The following is a 14,959-nucleotide window of genomic DNA, read 5'->3' on the forward strand; positions in this document are numbered from 1 at the left end:
AAGTCTATCAGTGTTTTCTTTTGTGTATTTCACCTCTGCCCCTAGGTTTGGAAGGGCCTTTCCTACCCTGAGATAAAATAAATGTCTGCCTTTGTTTTATTGTAGTTATTTAATGTTTTTCTTTTTGCATTTAAAACTTTAACCTGCCTGGACTTTATTTATGAGGTAAGATAGGACACTACCTTATTTTTGCTCCAAATATTTAAGGAATACCTTGGTACCATTTATTAGATAATCCATCATTTTCGTGCTGTTTTGAAGTGCCACCTTTATTACACACGCACACACACAACCACACACACATGCTCATAATTTGGATTTGGGGTTTCTTAATTCTGTTCTGTAATATTTTACTCTGGGATTATCAGAGTAAAATATGAAAAATGACCACAGATGTTTTGACAAATAACCAGAAGGGTCTTTCTCTAGGTCTCAGTTTCTGGGTTCCTTCCACAGAAACTTGACCCAAAAGAGATTCAGTTGATACCCCAATAACTATTGTGAGAGAATTCGTGATCCTATTGGAGTGACTACTGTGAAGAACATTTGAATCTAGATTCTCAATTGACATAGTAAAACATAGAAATCAGGGAATTCCCTGGTGGTCCAGTGGTTACGCTTCCGTGCTTCCACTGCAGGGGGCCCAGGTTCGATCCCTGGTGGGGGGAAAGCCGCCGGCTGCGGCCAAAAAAAATAAAAAACAAAACAAAACAAAACATAGAAATCAGTTATATTATCTCAAGTTAGCAAGCTTAGTCATAAAATGTTGTGTGTTTCAGTCACTGTGTTGCAGCATTTCTGTTAAGTGGAAAAGATTGTTGTGAACAAGAGTACCTGCTACCTTCAGGGCAAGGTATTCATTCTCATGTTTTCTAGATGAGGTGTTTTGTCTTGGGGTGGTTCTTACATAGACTTTGACTTATGGGTTAAAGGAGCTAAAGGCTTTGTTAATCTTGCATTTGAATATACTATATGAAATTCTTTTGAATTAGAGAAAAGGCCCTATTTGAAGCTTTTACCCTGATCTGTTGGGTGATCTAGAACAGGGTGAGGAGAACCAATGGCCAGGTCCTATGAAAAACTTTTTCTTAGCTTGATGCGAGATCAAAGCATTTTTCATTCTACTCGTTTCAGACCAGGTGGCTGAATGTCATGGCACATTTATATAGTATAGCACTTTTGCTCAGTGGCCCTTCCTGCATAATCACTAAGCTCTTTAGGGGACAGAAACATCCAGTCAGTAGGGATAATCTGGATTTTTTTTATGGCATGCTGATATGGCTTGTCTTGTTTTCTGTTTTATTCCCAGTATCAGGACCCTGGTAATGTGTGTGTATGGGTGAGGAAGCACATTGTGACAGTGCAGGGACCAGAATACAATGACACTGAAGTTTCTGTTCTGGGTTAGTCATAGTTCCGACGAGCCCATTGTTCTAAAAGTAGAGCTGCAATTATTTTTCTTCAAGCAGCATTTGCCCATATGGAGGTCTGTTTGCAACTTTTCTGCCCTCTCATATAGCCTTAAATTCTTTTTATTGCAATTTATACTCCTTAAATTGGTATTTTTTTGACCCAAAGAGTTTAGGATTATTTGCAGATGTGAAGATTTCCTTCTTGTAGATCATATTAAAATTTTTTATTAGACTAGTCCTAGGTTTGATTTCTTATGGCCCTCATTGATTTGGTTCTAAAATCATAATTATGTCAAAATTAGAAGGGAACTGAGAAATTGTCTAGTTTTAGAGGTGTCAGATTCTTTTTTTTTTGAATATAAAACTTTATTGACCACTGTTCACCAGTATTTACAATAAAGTAAACAATACACAGTTGAATAACATTCTGATTACTACAAAGTTATTGTTTTTCCTGGCTTCTGCTGAACCAGTAACCCCAAATACTGAGAAGATTGAGCCTACATGTAAGGAATGGGTTGGGGTAAAGTTTGAAAAAACATGCAGGTCAAGTTTAGATTAGTAAAGTTGGTTCACTCATTTATTCCTGCAGATCCTAAATTGCCAGCATCTCTAACCATCTGATTAGGTTTCCATTAACAAGTCTGAGACATTCCATGTATCACAGTCTTTCAGTAAATACAGCACAGGGATTTCAACTTCTTATAAAAGAATGGTTTGCCAAAAGGAAGCTTTAAATGTCCATTTAACTAAGTCTTGCTTGGCTAATTAACACATACCAGAATTTTTCTAGTTTTTTCATTTGGGTTGACAGAGATAAAATTTTCCTTTCAGGGGTTTTTACATATAAAACTGCATTTATATGATGGTAGATATGGATGCAGATTCTGGTAGGGCTGCTTTAAAAAATTATCCAATTTAAATTGTTTACAGTAATTTGTCTAATTAATTACAAAATTATTTAATTTGAAAGGTTAAGACTTAAATTTTCAATTTAAGTTGAAGTGATTTCTTATATTGCTCAAAATGATAGAATCCCAGAAACATGGGCTTATCCATGGTTGTGAAAGGCTGTTTTTGTTTTGGTAAATGTGTTTAAACAATAACCAGAAAACCCCCAAACCATTTACATATGTATACACATACAAAAAACCCAGAATGGTCCTTAGGCATATATGAGTTAAATGCAAATTCTAAATTCTGATTGAGTAATGACTATGGAGATTTTCCCGCACATTTAGAAAAGCTGTTCTCTAATGCAGAGGAAATAATATACCGTGGTATCAAACGTTCTTTTCTGCTAAAGGAAGCAACTACAGAAAGCTTTTATTTGTTCAAAGTAACCAGTGCTACAGATGCAAAACAAAAACAAAAACAAAACCCCCCAAAACCCAACAACTTCCCCAGTACTACTTCAAAACGAACATATCAAACTTGATTTTCATTAGAATGTAGTTATTTCTTCACACTAATAAATCAAAAAAATCAGGACCCAGATTTTTGATAAAAAAAATATATAAAAAGCAATGCAGACAATTATTGAGCTTCATCTTCTGGACAAGAATGCCAAGTTAGTCTCTCTTCATAAAAAACAATTACAAATAAAAACCACAGGGCCTCCCTGGTGGCGCAGTGGTTGAGAGTCCGCCTGCCGATGCAGGGGACACGGGTTTGTGCCCTGGTCCGGGAAGATCCCACATGCCACGGAGCGGCTGGGCCCGTGAGCCAGGGCCGCTGAGCCTGCGCGTCCAGAGCCTGTGCTCTGCAACGGGAGAGGCCACAACAGTGAGAGGCCCGTGTACCACAAAACACACACACACACACACACACACACACACACACACGCAATTACAATTTGAGGACACTTCATATTTGCCTCTTTTGCCAGCACCAAGTCCGCCTCATCTGAATGTTTCCATTTCCTGAGAAACATGAATTCTCCACTGCTGTCTGTGGCACCAATTATTCGCTCTGGGTTGAGACCTCTGGCAAAAACCTCTTGGTTTATCAGCAGCATCTCTTTTCTTCTTTGATTTGCTATCATCAGATTCACTGTCAGATAAAGATTTTCTTTTTGTTCCATCTTTTTCTTTACCAGCTTTTTGAGAATTAAGAAATGCTTCAATTAGCTCTGGACAATCTAAATTTCCTTCGGGTTCCCAAGTATTGTCTGCATCTGTAAATCCCTTCCGCTTCAGGAAATACTCCACCTTCCCATTCACTACACGTCGGTCCGGTACTTTTTCTACCACAAATTCTTCAGGTTCTGCCTCTTCGACTTTTTTACTCTCTCCATTCTGTTTCTTTCCCATTTTTTGCAATGTAGTTTTATTGGAGGCCATTTTTTACTGCAGACTTGAAGAGCTATTATTCACCGCCTCCGAGCTGCTCCGGTCCGGGTCTGCGGCTTCCGTTAGAGGTGTCAGATTCTTTAAATAGTAGGCCCCATAATTAGAAACTAACCCAAGTAATAGGCTTCATATTATTTTATAGAGACAAGTTTGTGATTCCAAGAAATGTTGTGCTGTTTGACGATTCATGTACTTATCACCACACTGACAGGTATCTTCTTGATGGGCTTATTTTACTTTTGGCTCCATCCATTTCTTTTGAAAACATGAGCTATGTTGTTGGGACAGATGCTTGTAATTCATACAAATCCTGAGGGTTTGCACTCCAAAGGCAACTGTAGAAACCTAAAACACAATTCATACTCATCAAAATCTGTGACTCTCACGAGTTCTGTACATTTGCACAACGGGTGATTCCTCTGAGCTCAGGGCAGCTCAGCAATGGCAAATGAGGGCTGTATGAGTTTGAGATTGGAACACCTTCACTTCCATAGGAACAAACGAGCCTTTGGGCAGCTATTGCCTTGTTTTGTGTTGATAGCCAACCAAGACACATGCTGTTATTCAGCCCTGTCTTCCCTACTCAGTATTTGTGTGGGCACTCAAGGTCAGGAAGTTACATTTCTCCTTTGCATTCTATTTGTATTCCCGTCTTTCCATTGTTCCTACCTGTCACAATCTGTGTGTCTGAAGTCTGTCATCCAGTTGTCTCCCCAGCTTCATTGTCACTTCCAAATTTGGTAGGCATGGTTTTTATTTTATTTTGGAGCATTTACCTTTTATATCTTCATTCAAACCATAGGTAGTCAGTGCTTCATGCAGAGTAAGTACCCTTTTTTGCTTCCCATTGTTTCCTGTCTCTACAACATTTTCCTACCCATAATCAAATAGAACCACATAAGTCTTCTATGGGTTGAGAAACTGAGCCCCTTTCTGCTTTTCCAAATTACTGACAGATGTCATTTTTTATCCTGAGAAGACAGTTTTTCTGTCATTAGGAACGTAGATGCATTTGAGATCAAAGTCTTATAGGGGAGATGGATTTGGAGGCTTGGTTATGTGTCCATTTCATATTAGTGAATATTGTAGTTTCAGTCCTCTTTGATGCTTTATTAGGCTATTAAGTAGGTCTTGAAACCTCTGATATGTTAGTGTTTTGCAGAAGTGGTTTGTGGTTTTGTTGTTCAGTTTTTACCATTTTGGGGTCAGTGGAAGGAGAAAGTTTTGTATTCTTTTTTCTTACATTAGTTCCTGAGGAGTCAGAATTTGAGAATTACAGTGTCTAGGTTTGTCCTGTTGGATCTTTATAGTGAGTTAGCACGTTCAGTAAAGATCGTTGACTCAACAAGGGTGCAGATTGCCACGCTAAACTTTGAGAAGGAAACAAAAACCACATCAAGGAGCTTACAGTTTTGTAAAGAAAATGACATCACCACAAGTTCTGGGCACTAGATTTTAAAAAGGGAGAGGTAGTGGAGGGCCTGGAAACCACGTTAGATGAAGAATGGTTAAGGAAGTAACAATATTTAGCCTGGAGAATAGAGAACTTACTTGGAGTACATGATGGCCAGTTTCTATTATGGCTGATATTATCCCACCTTTTCCTGGTCTTTCAGGAAGAAATTCAGAAGCTGCCTTTGATCCTTTCTCACCCTACATCCAGTCAGATGTCAGATTTTCTCTCCTCTAGCTCCAGCATATTTCCTGATTCTTGCCTCTTCTTTCTGTCCTCAGTTGCCCCCACACTATGTCAAGCCTTTGAAGTCATTGTCTATACTAGTAGAACAGGTCTCTGTTATCTTTGTCGCTGTTTTCCCTTCTGTATTATGTTCTCAGAATAATCTTCCCCAAAACCGAGTTCTAATTGTATCACTTTCCTATTTAAACACTTAACAGTGGTTCTCAAAGCCTAGTAAGAAAAGTCCTATCTCAAACTCTTATAATCTGGCCCCCTAACCTTCCATCACTTCTCCTTCCCCTGTTCACACTCTACCTTCTCTTCAGTCTTATTCAGTAGTCTTGGAACCTGCTCCAGGCTTTCCCAGCTCTTTGATTTTCTTTAAACTGTTCCTTCATACAGTTATGCAGAAGAGAATCCATCATGTTTTATACTGTTTTAGACACCAAAGTAGGACCAGCTAGCAAAAGAGATGGCCCTCAATCCAAGAATTTTCTCTTGAATAGTGTTGTCTAATAATTAAGGAATACAGAGCTTCCCAACATTGGATATATTTGAGCAGAGGCTAGGGGGCTAGCTGGTTTGGATGCTGTAAAGCAGGCCCCCCTAGGGGCTGTGGGGCCTAGACAAAAAGAGAAAGCATGGTCCTCTGCTGTCAAGAAACTTAAATCTACATGTGAGGCACCACACTTATTCTCCCCACAATAGCCATAGTGATACACATACAAGCATGTTCATGTCATTCCTTTACTTAAAATCTTTCAGTGACTTCTTTCTGTTACTCTTAGGATGAAAGCAGAAATCTTTACTGTAGTCCACAAGGTCATGTATAATCTGACCTCTGTCTACCTTACAAGTCTGATCTCCTTCCAGTATTCCCTTACTTCCCTGTGATCCAGATATTTTGTACCCTCACATATGCTGTTCCTTCTGTCTGGAATGCTTTCTTTACCCCTTTTCCACGGGCTAACTCTTCATCCTTAAAGTCTCAGCTTAAATGTCGCATCCTCATGGAAACCTTTGTTAACCTCCCATCCCCCACTCAGTAGATTGGGTCACCCTGTTCGTCTTGTAGCATTTTCTTCATAGCAGTTGTCACAATCGTAATTAAAATTGTAATTAAATAGTTGTTTTTTTCATTATTGTAATTTCTAGGAACTGTTTGATTACCATTATATCCCCATCAGCTCTCATAATGCCTGGCACACTGTAGACATTTAGTTAATATTTGAATAAATAAATGAATGAATAAAACTTCTGGGTGGTGAAGGACATAAAGGATGTTCAGTGTCAGGCAGGGAGGAAAATTTCAGGACAAGGGAATAATAGGTAGGAATGAACAAATTGTGTTCAAGAGTTCCAGGCAGGTTAGATCAAAAGGGGATCTGTCTAATAAAACATGGGATAGATCGGCTGAGAGTGACAAGATGATGGTTTTAGCAGTCTTTGAAATTTTAGTTGAGATATTAAAGTTCTGTAGTTGCTGTTGAGTTATTATAGATACCTGGACAGAGGGCTACAAGTTGGCGTTTTAGGAAGGCTTTTCAAATAAGAATCTTAAGCTGGATTGGAGTTTGGAGAGCCTGGGGGCAGACCACCAGCTAGAGCAACACAACAGTGGTCCAGAGAGGAGATAACACAGTGTGACCTAAATCCAGGCAAGAGATAAAAATAATCATGAGAAAAGGAAAAGGCAATGACAATGGAAGTTAGAAAGAAAGATGGATTGAGGAAGCAGTTAGGAAGAACATCAGCAAAACACTGAGGAAACACTGGTTGTGCACAGGAGGAAGGGGTCTGTCATTTACTGTACCAGGGAGGTTTGGCATGAAATTACTAAGTAGGAGGAGGCAGAGTGGTCAAGTCTAGAGGTAGATATTTCTAGAGGTAGATAAAGTATCATATAGGTGGTAGGACAAGCCCTTTGAATCAGCAGCTCCACACACAGGAGGACCTTTTCTGTGATTATGCAGAGAACATTTGAGGTTCCTCTTTGTCTATTCCAGAATGCAGTCTTGGCTTTACTTTTTCATAACCAAAAGGCTTATTAGAGTTTTTTCCCCCAAACAAAAAGATCAATCTGTCCTTAAAGGTAAATTCTGCCTCTACTTCTTCAGGAACAGAAGAGCTGCTGGAAGCTTTAGACTAGCAGTTTATCCTCACTTCCAGTCATGAAGGTTTCAGAATATTGGGGTTCATTTTGGTAGTGCCAATCAAATTTTTTCATGTGCATGTAATTTGACCCTGCATTTTCACTTCTAGGAATCTATGCTATCGAAATGCTCATACAAATATACAGAGCAGCATTGATTGTAATATAAAAAATTATAAACAATTTAAATGTATGTCTGTTGGGATATGACTGAATAAATTATGGTCTGTCCATAATATGCAATACTGTGCAGCTATTATAAAGGACGAGGTAGATCACTGTGTACTGACATGAATAGGTTTCCATTATATATCAGAATGAAAAAAGCATGTGAATCTATGTGAGTTGTGAGTGTATGTATATAAACGATATATACATGGTAGTAAGTCTGGAAGGATACATACTAAAAATCCTAACTGGTTACTTCTGGGTAGTGCGATGGGGAAATGATACAGGAATGTCCAAAGAAAAAAGTTAAAGATTTAAAAAAATCATGTGCTACTTTTATAATTTAAAAAAGTGTAAACTCATTAGATTTCTTTGCAGGCACATTGGACAGAGGTTTCTTTTTTTTCTTTTTTTCTTTTTTTGCGGTATGTGGGCCTCTCACTGTTGTGGCCTCTCCCGTTGCGGAGCACAGACTCCGGACGCGCAGGCTCAGCGGCCATGGCTCACGGGCCCAGCCGCTCTGCGGCATGTGGGATCCTCCCGGACTGGGGCACAAACCTGTGTCCCCTGCATCGGCAGGCGGACTCTCAACCACTGCGCCACCACGGAAGCCCTCTTTTTTCTTTTTAAACATCTTTATTGGAGTATAATTGCTTTACAATGGTGTGTTAGTTTCTGCTTTATAACAAAGTGAATCAGTTATACATATACATATGTTCCTATATCTCTTCCCTCTTGCGTCTCCCTCCCTCCTACCCTCCCTATCCCACCCCTCTAGGTGGTCACAAAGCACCGAGCTGATCTCCCTGTGCTATGCGGCTGCTTCCCACTAGCTAGCTATTTTACGTTTGGTAGTGTATATATTGGACAGAGGCTTCTTTAGCACTTTCCTTTCCCGTGGAATTTGCAGTTGTATTGCCAATTTTTTTTTTTTTTTTTTTTGGAGAGCTTTCCAACCCTCTTGTCCTAACTTCCTTTTGAGACAGGCTGCAGGATACTTACCTTATCTTTTCCCTGAACTAACAAAACAAAACAAAACTCAATTCTGTAATCAAGACCAGCAGCTTCAAATTTTATTTGGCATCGGAATTACCTTGATGCTTGTTAAAAATACAGATTCCTTGGCCCACTCAGTAGGTTCTGAGTCAGTGTATCAGGGGGTAGGGTCCCAAATCCTGATCTTTCAGAGGCACCCCAGATGGTCAGTGAGAAATCCTGTTTTGGGGAATGATGTCTGATTGTCCCCTACCCCACTCCCTTTTCTCTCTGTGATTAGTAAAGAGAATGAGGGAGCAGTGACTGACTCACTGTGGATATCTTTGTGGATCACAAATGGTTGGGTTCATATGAATGGGAAAAAAATGAATATAACACAGTTCAGTAGACTTGAGATTTTAGTAATAAGTGTTGTTTCTTTAAAATAACCTGTTAGAAGTAGGCCTTTTGGATTAAAGAGGCTGGTCTGGTGGGCTTCTTAGGCAAAGACTTAGGCCTAGGAGATGCCTTTCAGCAATGGCTTTGTTATGAGTGGAAGGGGAAAAGAGGGACCTTGGCAAATTGTAAGGTCTTAGAATTCAGATGCTTTTTAGGTGAAGCTTTTGTCCTTGGAAAATGAGGCCTCTAATATTAAGATGAGGTACTATCTAAAGACTATTCTAAACAGCTTTTTGTTAGAATTATTTTTTTCTTTGTTATAAACAAAGTTTGTTAATCAGATGCCCACTGTGGGTTATTAACATCTCAAAAAGGTGTTTAAAAAACATATACTCCAATTGCTCCCAACAATTAACCTTGGGAACAAAAGCAAATGGGAATACTTCTTAACTACTTTTCCAAGCCCTCAGTGAAGCTGGCAGCCATGAGTTAAATAAACCATTAGTTTTATTAGTTTGAGAACAGAAGCATCGACTTGGGCAGAGTTTTTTAATCTGCTCCTCGTTTACCCAACAATCATTTATTCGGAGCCTACTTTGTGCCTACTGGACATTAGATAACTCTACAAATAAAAGGCAGAGACCGATGAGCAGCTAGAACTCTAAGGGGATCATCTGAATGGGGAAAAAGTGAATAAAACACTATTTAATAGGCTTGAAAGCTTAGTAGCACATAGAAAACAGAAAGTGGCTTCCTTAAAGCAATAGCCTTGTTCTCTTTCTATAGTCTATTTTAAGTGGGCTCTCTGGCCCAGCGTTATCAACCTTGGATTAGGAGCTTTGAGGAAATGGTGGTTTGGCGGTTGTTTTTAAAGGGTTATTTAAGAAATGTAGTTACTAAGCAACTGCCATGACCGGCTGCTAAGTTGGAGTTCAGTGGGCAAGCCAATTCCAGAGAAGAGAATATATAAACAAGTTGGGAGAGGGGGAATATGGCTTAAGGATAGATTGGGTGGTGGGGTTTTTTTTCTTTTTTTTTTTTCTGTGTTCAACGCATATTTCTGCCTTTTACTTATCTTGCTCAAGAAGGGGTTGCTTGGTCAGAAATCTCTTTGTCTCACCCAGTCTCCTTTTAGCCGGTGAGTGGGGAGGAGGGCCAGAAAGGAGCCAACTGGAGAGGGCTGGGCTGGAGGGCTGAGCCTTGGGGCGGAACCCGCGCCTGGGCGGCTCTAGAGGTAGATAGCCCTGCTACTGCGCGCTTGGGCCATCCAGGGCTGCCATGACAGATCGGTCACCACCTTCTACCTTTAGATTGGGAAGCCTCATTGATATTGATGTGTTGCCTTCTAACCCTCAGAATAGGGACATTGTCCAGCTGCTGTCTCTCTTTTTTTCTTTCCCCAACATTTAATGGGTGAGTCAGTGACTTAACTGCTTCCTGCAGGATTTCAGGGACAGGAGTAAGTAATGAGGACAAATCACCATAACACCAGTGCGTGCTGAATGAAAGAGCACATGAGTTTAACCAGTTGGCTTCATTGGTACCAGAGTGAACAAAAAGAAACTTTGTTGAGAAGAGGATATTTGTATGAGTTAGAACCCTATTCCCTCCTGTTTAGGCTTTTTACTGTTTCCCTTTATACCCAGCTGAAGGTCAGGTTGCTTTGCTGAGGGAAGGGGAGTGTCAGGTGTTAGAACAGGTGTTTTGTTTTCTGCCTGTAGAGTCTTACAGCCTAGATGGGGATGCTTCTTGCCAGCCCTCTGTGGTGCATGAAAATGCTTTTGTGGAATTCTTTTTTCCTGGAAATGTGTTTGTTTTTTAAAGCAGTTCCCCAACCTTCAACCCCCAGTATAAATTGTGACTTCCTTTAAAATCAGCTTGTCATAATGAAGTATGCCTGTTTTCTACCGTTTTCACAGTCTGTGCCTTAGATATATCCCATTTTATGTGGCAATTATAGACTGGCAATTATAGACCTGAAAAATGTGCGGGGTGTGTGTGTGTGTGTTTGTGGTAAATGTGAACATCATATTTAAAATGTGCTAGGAGAGTGTCACAGCAAAGTAGCCCTGTAAAAAGCCTTTTATAATAATTGTATGGATAGAGTTAATTTTCCTATGTCAGGTTTTCTTACATTGGGTGTAAACCTGTAGTCACCTTTCCAGAATGATGAGACTTTTTCAGACTGTTGTAATGGTGTCAGTGGGCTACAAAGTTGGGCATGGACTTATGACCCCCCTGGCTAGATGGTTTTGGAGGAGAAAGATGTCAGCAGACTTCTGGGTTTGGGAGAATTTCTATTGTAATGTTCAATTGTTACTGAAGCCAAAGACCCTGTTTGTTAAAAGGGAAATAATTCAGGAGAGCTTTGTGATCTTCTCTTCTGATTGTGAGGTTTGTTTTTACCTTTGTACTGCATTCCAATGTCCCCCCTCAAAAAAACAAGTCATCTAGAAACAGATCATCTTTGCCTAACAGTGATATAATGGCCTCAGGTCCTTCGCTGCCCCACCACCCTGCATCTCAGGGCCATCTGTTCTCTGCAATCCACTTTTCGGGAAAGTCTCTTTTCCCATCTGCTCTCCTTGGGCCTTAGTGCCTGCTCTAAAGATTAATGAAGGCTGCACTGGAACCTCTTTCCAGTTGTTATTTTTTTAAAGGATCAGTGAGTTTTTCCATTCGATATGTCCAAATGTTACTCCTTTTTCAGGTGTATTCTTTCATTCTACTAGTCTGGGGGTGGAGAGAAATCTTTCTGTGCATTGAGGAGGTACTTTGCTTATCAAAGCAAAGATGGACTGGGCTGGCTCTGGCAGCTTTGAAGCCAAGGGTCCTCCTGGCTCTTTGGCCGCTGGCACACAGGCTTGGTGCAACTCCTTGGGTTCATTCTTTTCTTGTCCTTTCCCTTGTCTCTCTGACAGAATACAGTCGCTTTGAATCGAAGATACATGACTTGCGAGAACAAATGATGAACAGCAGTATGAGCTCTGGGTCTGGGTCCCTGCGAACGAGTGAGAAGAGGTCCTTGTACGTCAGGTAAGTCTCACCTCTGAGCACCAGGCCTTGTGCTGCACAAGGGGAGTTCCGTGCCAACCCAGCCCTTCTTGTTTAACTAGTGGGGTAGGGAGTGTGTACTCCCAGTACTAAAACAACACTTTGCACTGTATGCTCAGGTTGTGTGCTTTATGGTCAGTATCTCCTCCCTTTTGTGAGCTGGCTTCTTCCTTTTTGCTCCTGAATGACTTAGTATGGGAAATTTTCAGTTTGCTCTAATTGTAAAAGACTGTTGGGTGATTGTTGCTATTCAGCATTCAGAGAGCACTCAAATGTTCAAAGTACTTTGCTTGCAATCTGTGATTTGAGGGGAAACTTGGCATTCCCCCCTTCTACATATGCATAATAGACATCAGAATTTGTATCCGAGCATATCAGCTATCACTGTGTTCTGGTACAGGGTCTCTTTTAAGAAACCAAAGAACTGACAGGTTGCTGCTTTCTGGGTTTTTTTTTTTTTTAATTGTGTTCCCTCACTCCCTGTGCACTGGTCTGCTGTATCTGAATCATGGGACATGGGATGGGATGGTGTATCTTCCACAGGAAGGGTGGGTGGAACAGATATATAGCATTGAGTGTATTGCTGCTGAAAGCTGTTCTGAGATACTGTCCAAGGCTGAGCTTTTGACCCTTGAGTCACATTATAATACTTTGTCAGGTCAAAGTACAAACCTCTTAGAGAGTTGGATTGCTAAATGAACACTATGGACTCCTCCTAGAATTAGGGATAGTTTCCTTCTTCCTGCTTGGGCTTCTTGGCAAAACTCCAACAGTCTGGGGCAAGCATATTGTACCTCTCCAAGGATAAAATCCTCGGAGAAAGAGGTGGTAGGATTACTCCTCTGAGCCGTGTGTGTGTGTGTGTGTGTGTGTGTGTGTGTGTGTGTGTGTGTGTGTGTGTGTGTGTGTGTGTGTGTGTGTGTTAATGCTTGTATCAGACTCTTGGGTTAAACTTTTTCTAGTGGCCTCTGATACCAGCTGGAAGGTGGGGAGGGGAGGCTACAGTTGCTAGTTGCCTGGCAACGTGACATCTACTCTGTCCTTGGGGTTTGAGATGACATAGCCAACCGATATAAATGCTAATTGCAGTTTTTCTCTCAGGTGCTTGATTTTCTTTTTCCTCAGTTGCTAGTTCCTGACCCTCCTGCACGGAGAAGAGCCAAGGGAGCCCAGATTTGAGCCTCAAGCCCACTAGAACCCTTCATGGTTCTTTTCTAAAATGAACCCTCAGCTCTACTCCCTCTGTGTTGAGAGCAGCTTTCTTCACATTTGTTGTGAAGAGAGGAGAGCAGGAGGAAGGCTGGACTAGTCACTGGTGATCTTTTCAGTCTCCTGTTTTCTGTCCCTAAGCCCTTGCTCTGGATCTGCAGCCTAGACACTGGGGTGCCAATGGGGGGACTCAGAAATATGCTGTCGCCTCCCGCAAAAGGGTAATAGTTATGTGACTCGGTCAGGATTGTTCCATTCCCGTGCTTCCAGCCCCCGCAGATGTGGCACTCCAGTGTGTGTGGGAAGCTGATCTTTAGGCAAGACAGTTTCTTTGGAGAGCTTTATTTCTAAATTTCCCCTCTCTGCCTATCCTGTGCTAGAGCTCTCCCTGCCTGGGCAGGGGGAGTGGGGCATCAGCTCTCAACCTGGAAGACCTGGAACACCCTTCTCTGGTCCTGGCAAGGGACGCATTCCATCTGACTCTGGGGAGGAGGGTGGAGACTGCACTCTGTTTCTAGTGAATCAGTTTATACAGTTTATATCATCTGCCGTTAACCTTATGTAGATAATATCTGTATCCTCAGAGGAAAGTAAATATGGTTTAGAATAGTGAACATTTGTAATCACTAGAGTTCATCAAGGGAAATAATATTTTATGGCTAGATTAGCGAGCTGAGGTATTTCGCTAAGCTAACCCTCTACCAAAGCCTGAAGCCTGGCTCGCTCTATTGCTTTTTGTGCCTGTTTTTGGCCTTTTTTACTCTACAGTAGCTTCCTTTTGTTCAGCATTTAAGTATATTCAAGGTTCTTCCATTCTTAATAAGGAAAGAAAAGAAATTCCCTTGATTACCAATAGTCCCTTAAACTATTGTCTTGTTTCTCTTCTTCTCACCACATTTGCCACATTATGTGCCAGGAAACACTAGCTCCTCAAGATGTTAAGTATTGTGTGAAAAATCAGTGGTTCAGTAAGTTGGGCAAATGCAGGATTAAACAGAGGAAAATAGGGTTCTTTACTGTGATCAATCTCCAGGAGGGACTGTACTAGGCAGTGTTTCCCCCCAGAGATAGGAGCATGGGAGCCTTATTTGGAGAAACTGGTCTTAGCATCCAGGCTTGGAAATATTGCAGTCGTCTGTACTTGCTGCTGCTATTGCTTCAAATTGCTTCTCTTTCAATAGGAAAGGAAGTGTGCATCTGCTTATCAGCATGGTGGTATGGTTCCAAGCAACTCTGAAAGGCTCCAGAGGGGCAGAAGCCCAACTCTGTCAGTAGTGACTGCTTCGCTGATTCTCTGCCATTGGTCTGATCTCTTCATATTTGTTTCCGTGTATTACCGGCTTTCTTCTTTAAAGGCTGTCTTTCTACCTTGCTGACCATTCCTCAATACGTTTCATTAGCTCTGCCCCATAAATGGCAATGTCATTTATGTTCACAGCTTCAAATCCTGTTGTGTAAATGACAACTCTGATCTCTTTACTGAACTCCAGACCCACGTATCAACCACTTGTTGCACACGTGACTGGAGCTGCCCTCCCAGTGCCTCAAACAAGCAGTGTGT

The 14,959-nt window shown here is 41.1% G+C and overlaps 1 protein-coding gene and 1 pseudogene across 11 annotated transcripts in view; one reads left to right on the forward strand and one right to left on the reverse strand.

Moving 5' to 3' along the window:
• DLG3 (discs large MAGUK scaffold protein 3) overlaps positions 1–14,959 on the forward strand; it is a 64,705-nt gene that overhangs the window by 27,423 nt on the left and 22,323 nt on the right. For all 11 annotated transcript variants that reach the window (XM_049704593.1, XM_049704594.1, XM_004275772.3 and 8 more), the window contains one exon: positions 12,057–12,171. In XM_049704593.1, coding sequence (XP_049560550.1) covers positions 12,057–12,171 — 115 coding nt within the window. The remainder of the gene's footprint in view (positions 1–12,056; positions 12,172–14,959) is intronic.
• Positions 2,934–3,828, reverse strand: LOC101289417 (chromobox protein homolog 3-like; annotated as a pseudogene).

Source organism: Orcinus orca, chromosome X, assembly GCF_937001465.1.
Source record: "Orcinus orca chromosome X, mOrcOrc1.1, whole genome shotgun sequence".
Taxonomy (NCBI): domain Eukaryota; kingdom Metazoa; phylum Chordata; class Mammalia; order Artiodactyla; family Delphinidae; genus Orcinus; species Orcinus orca.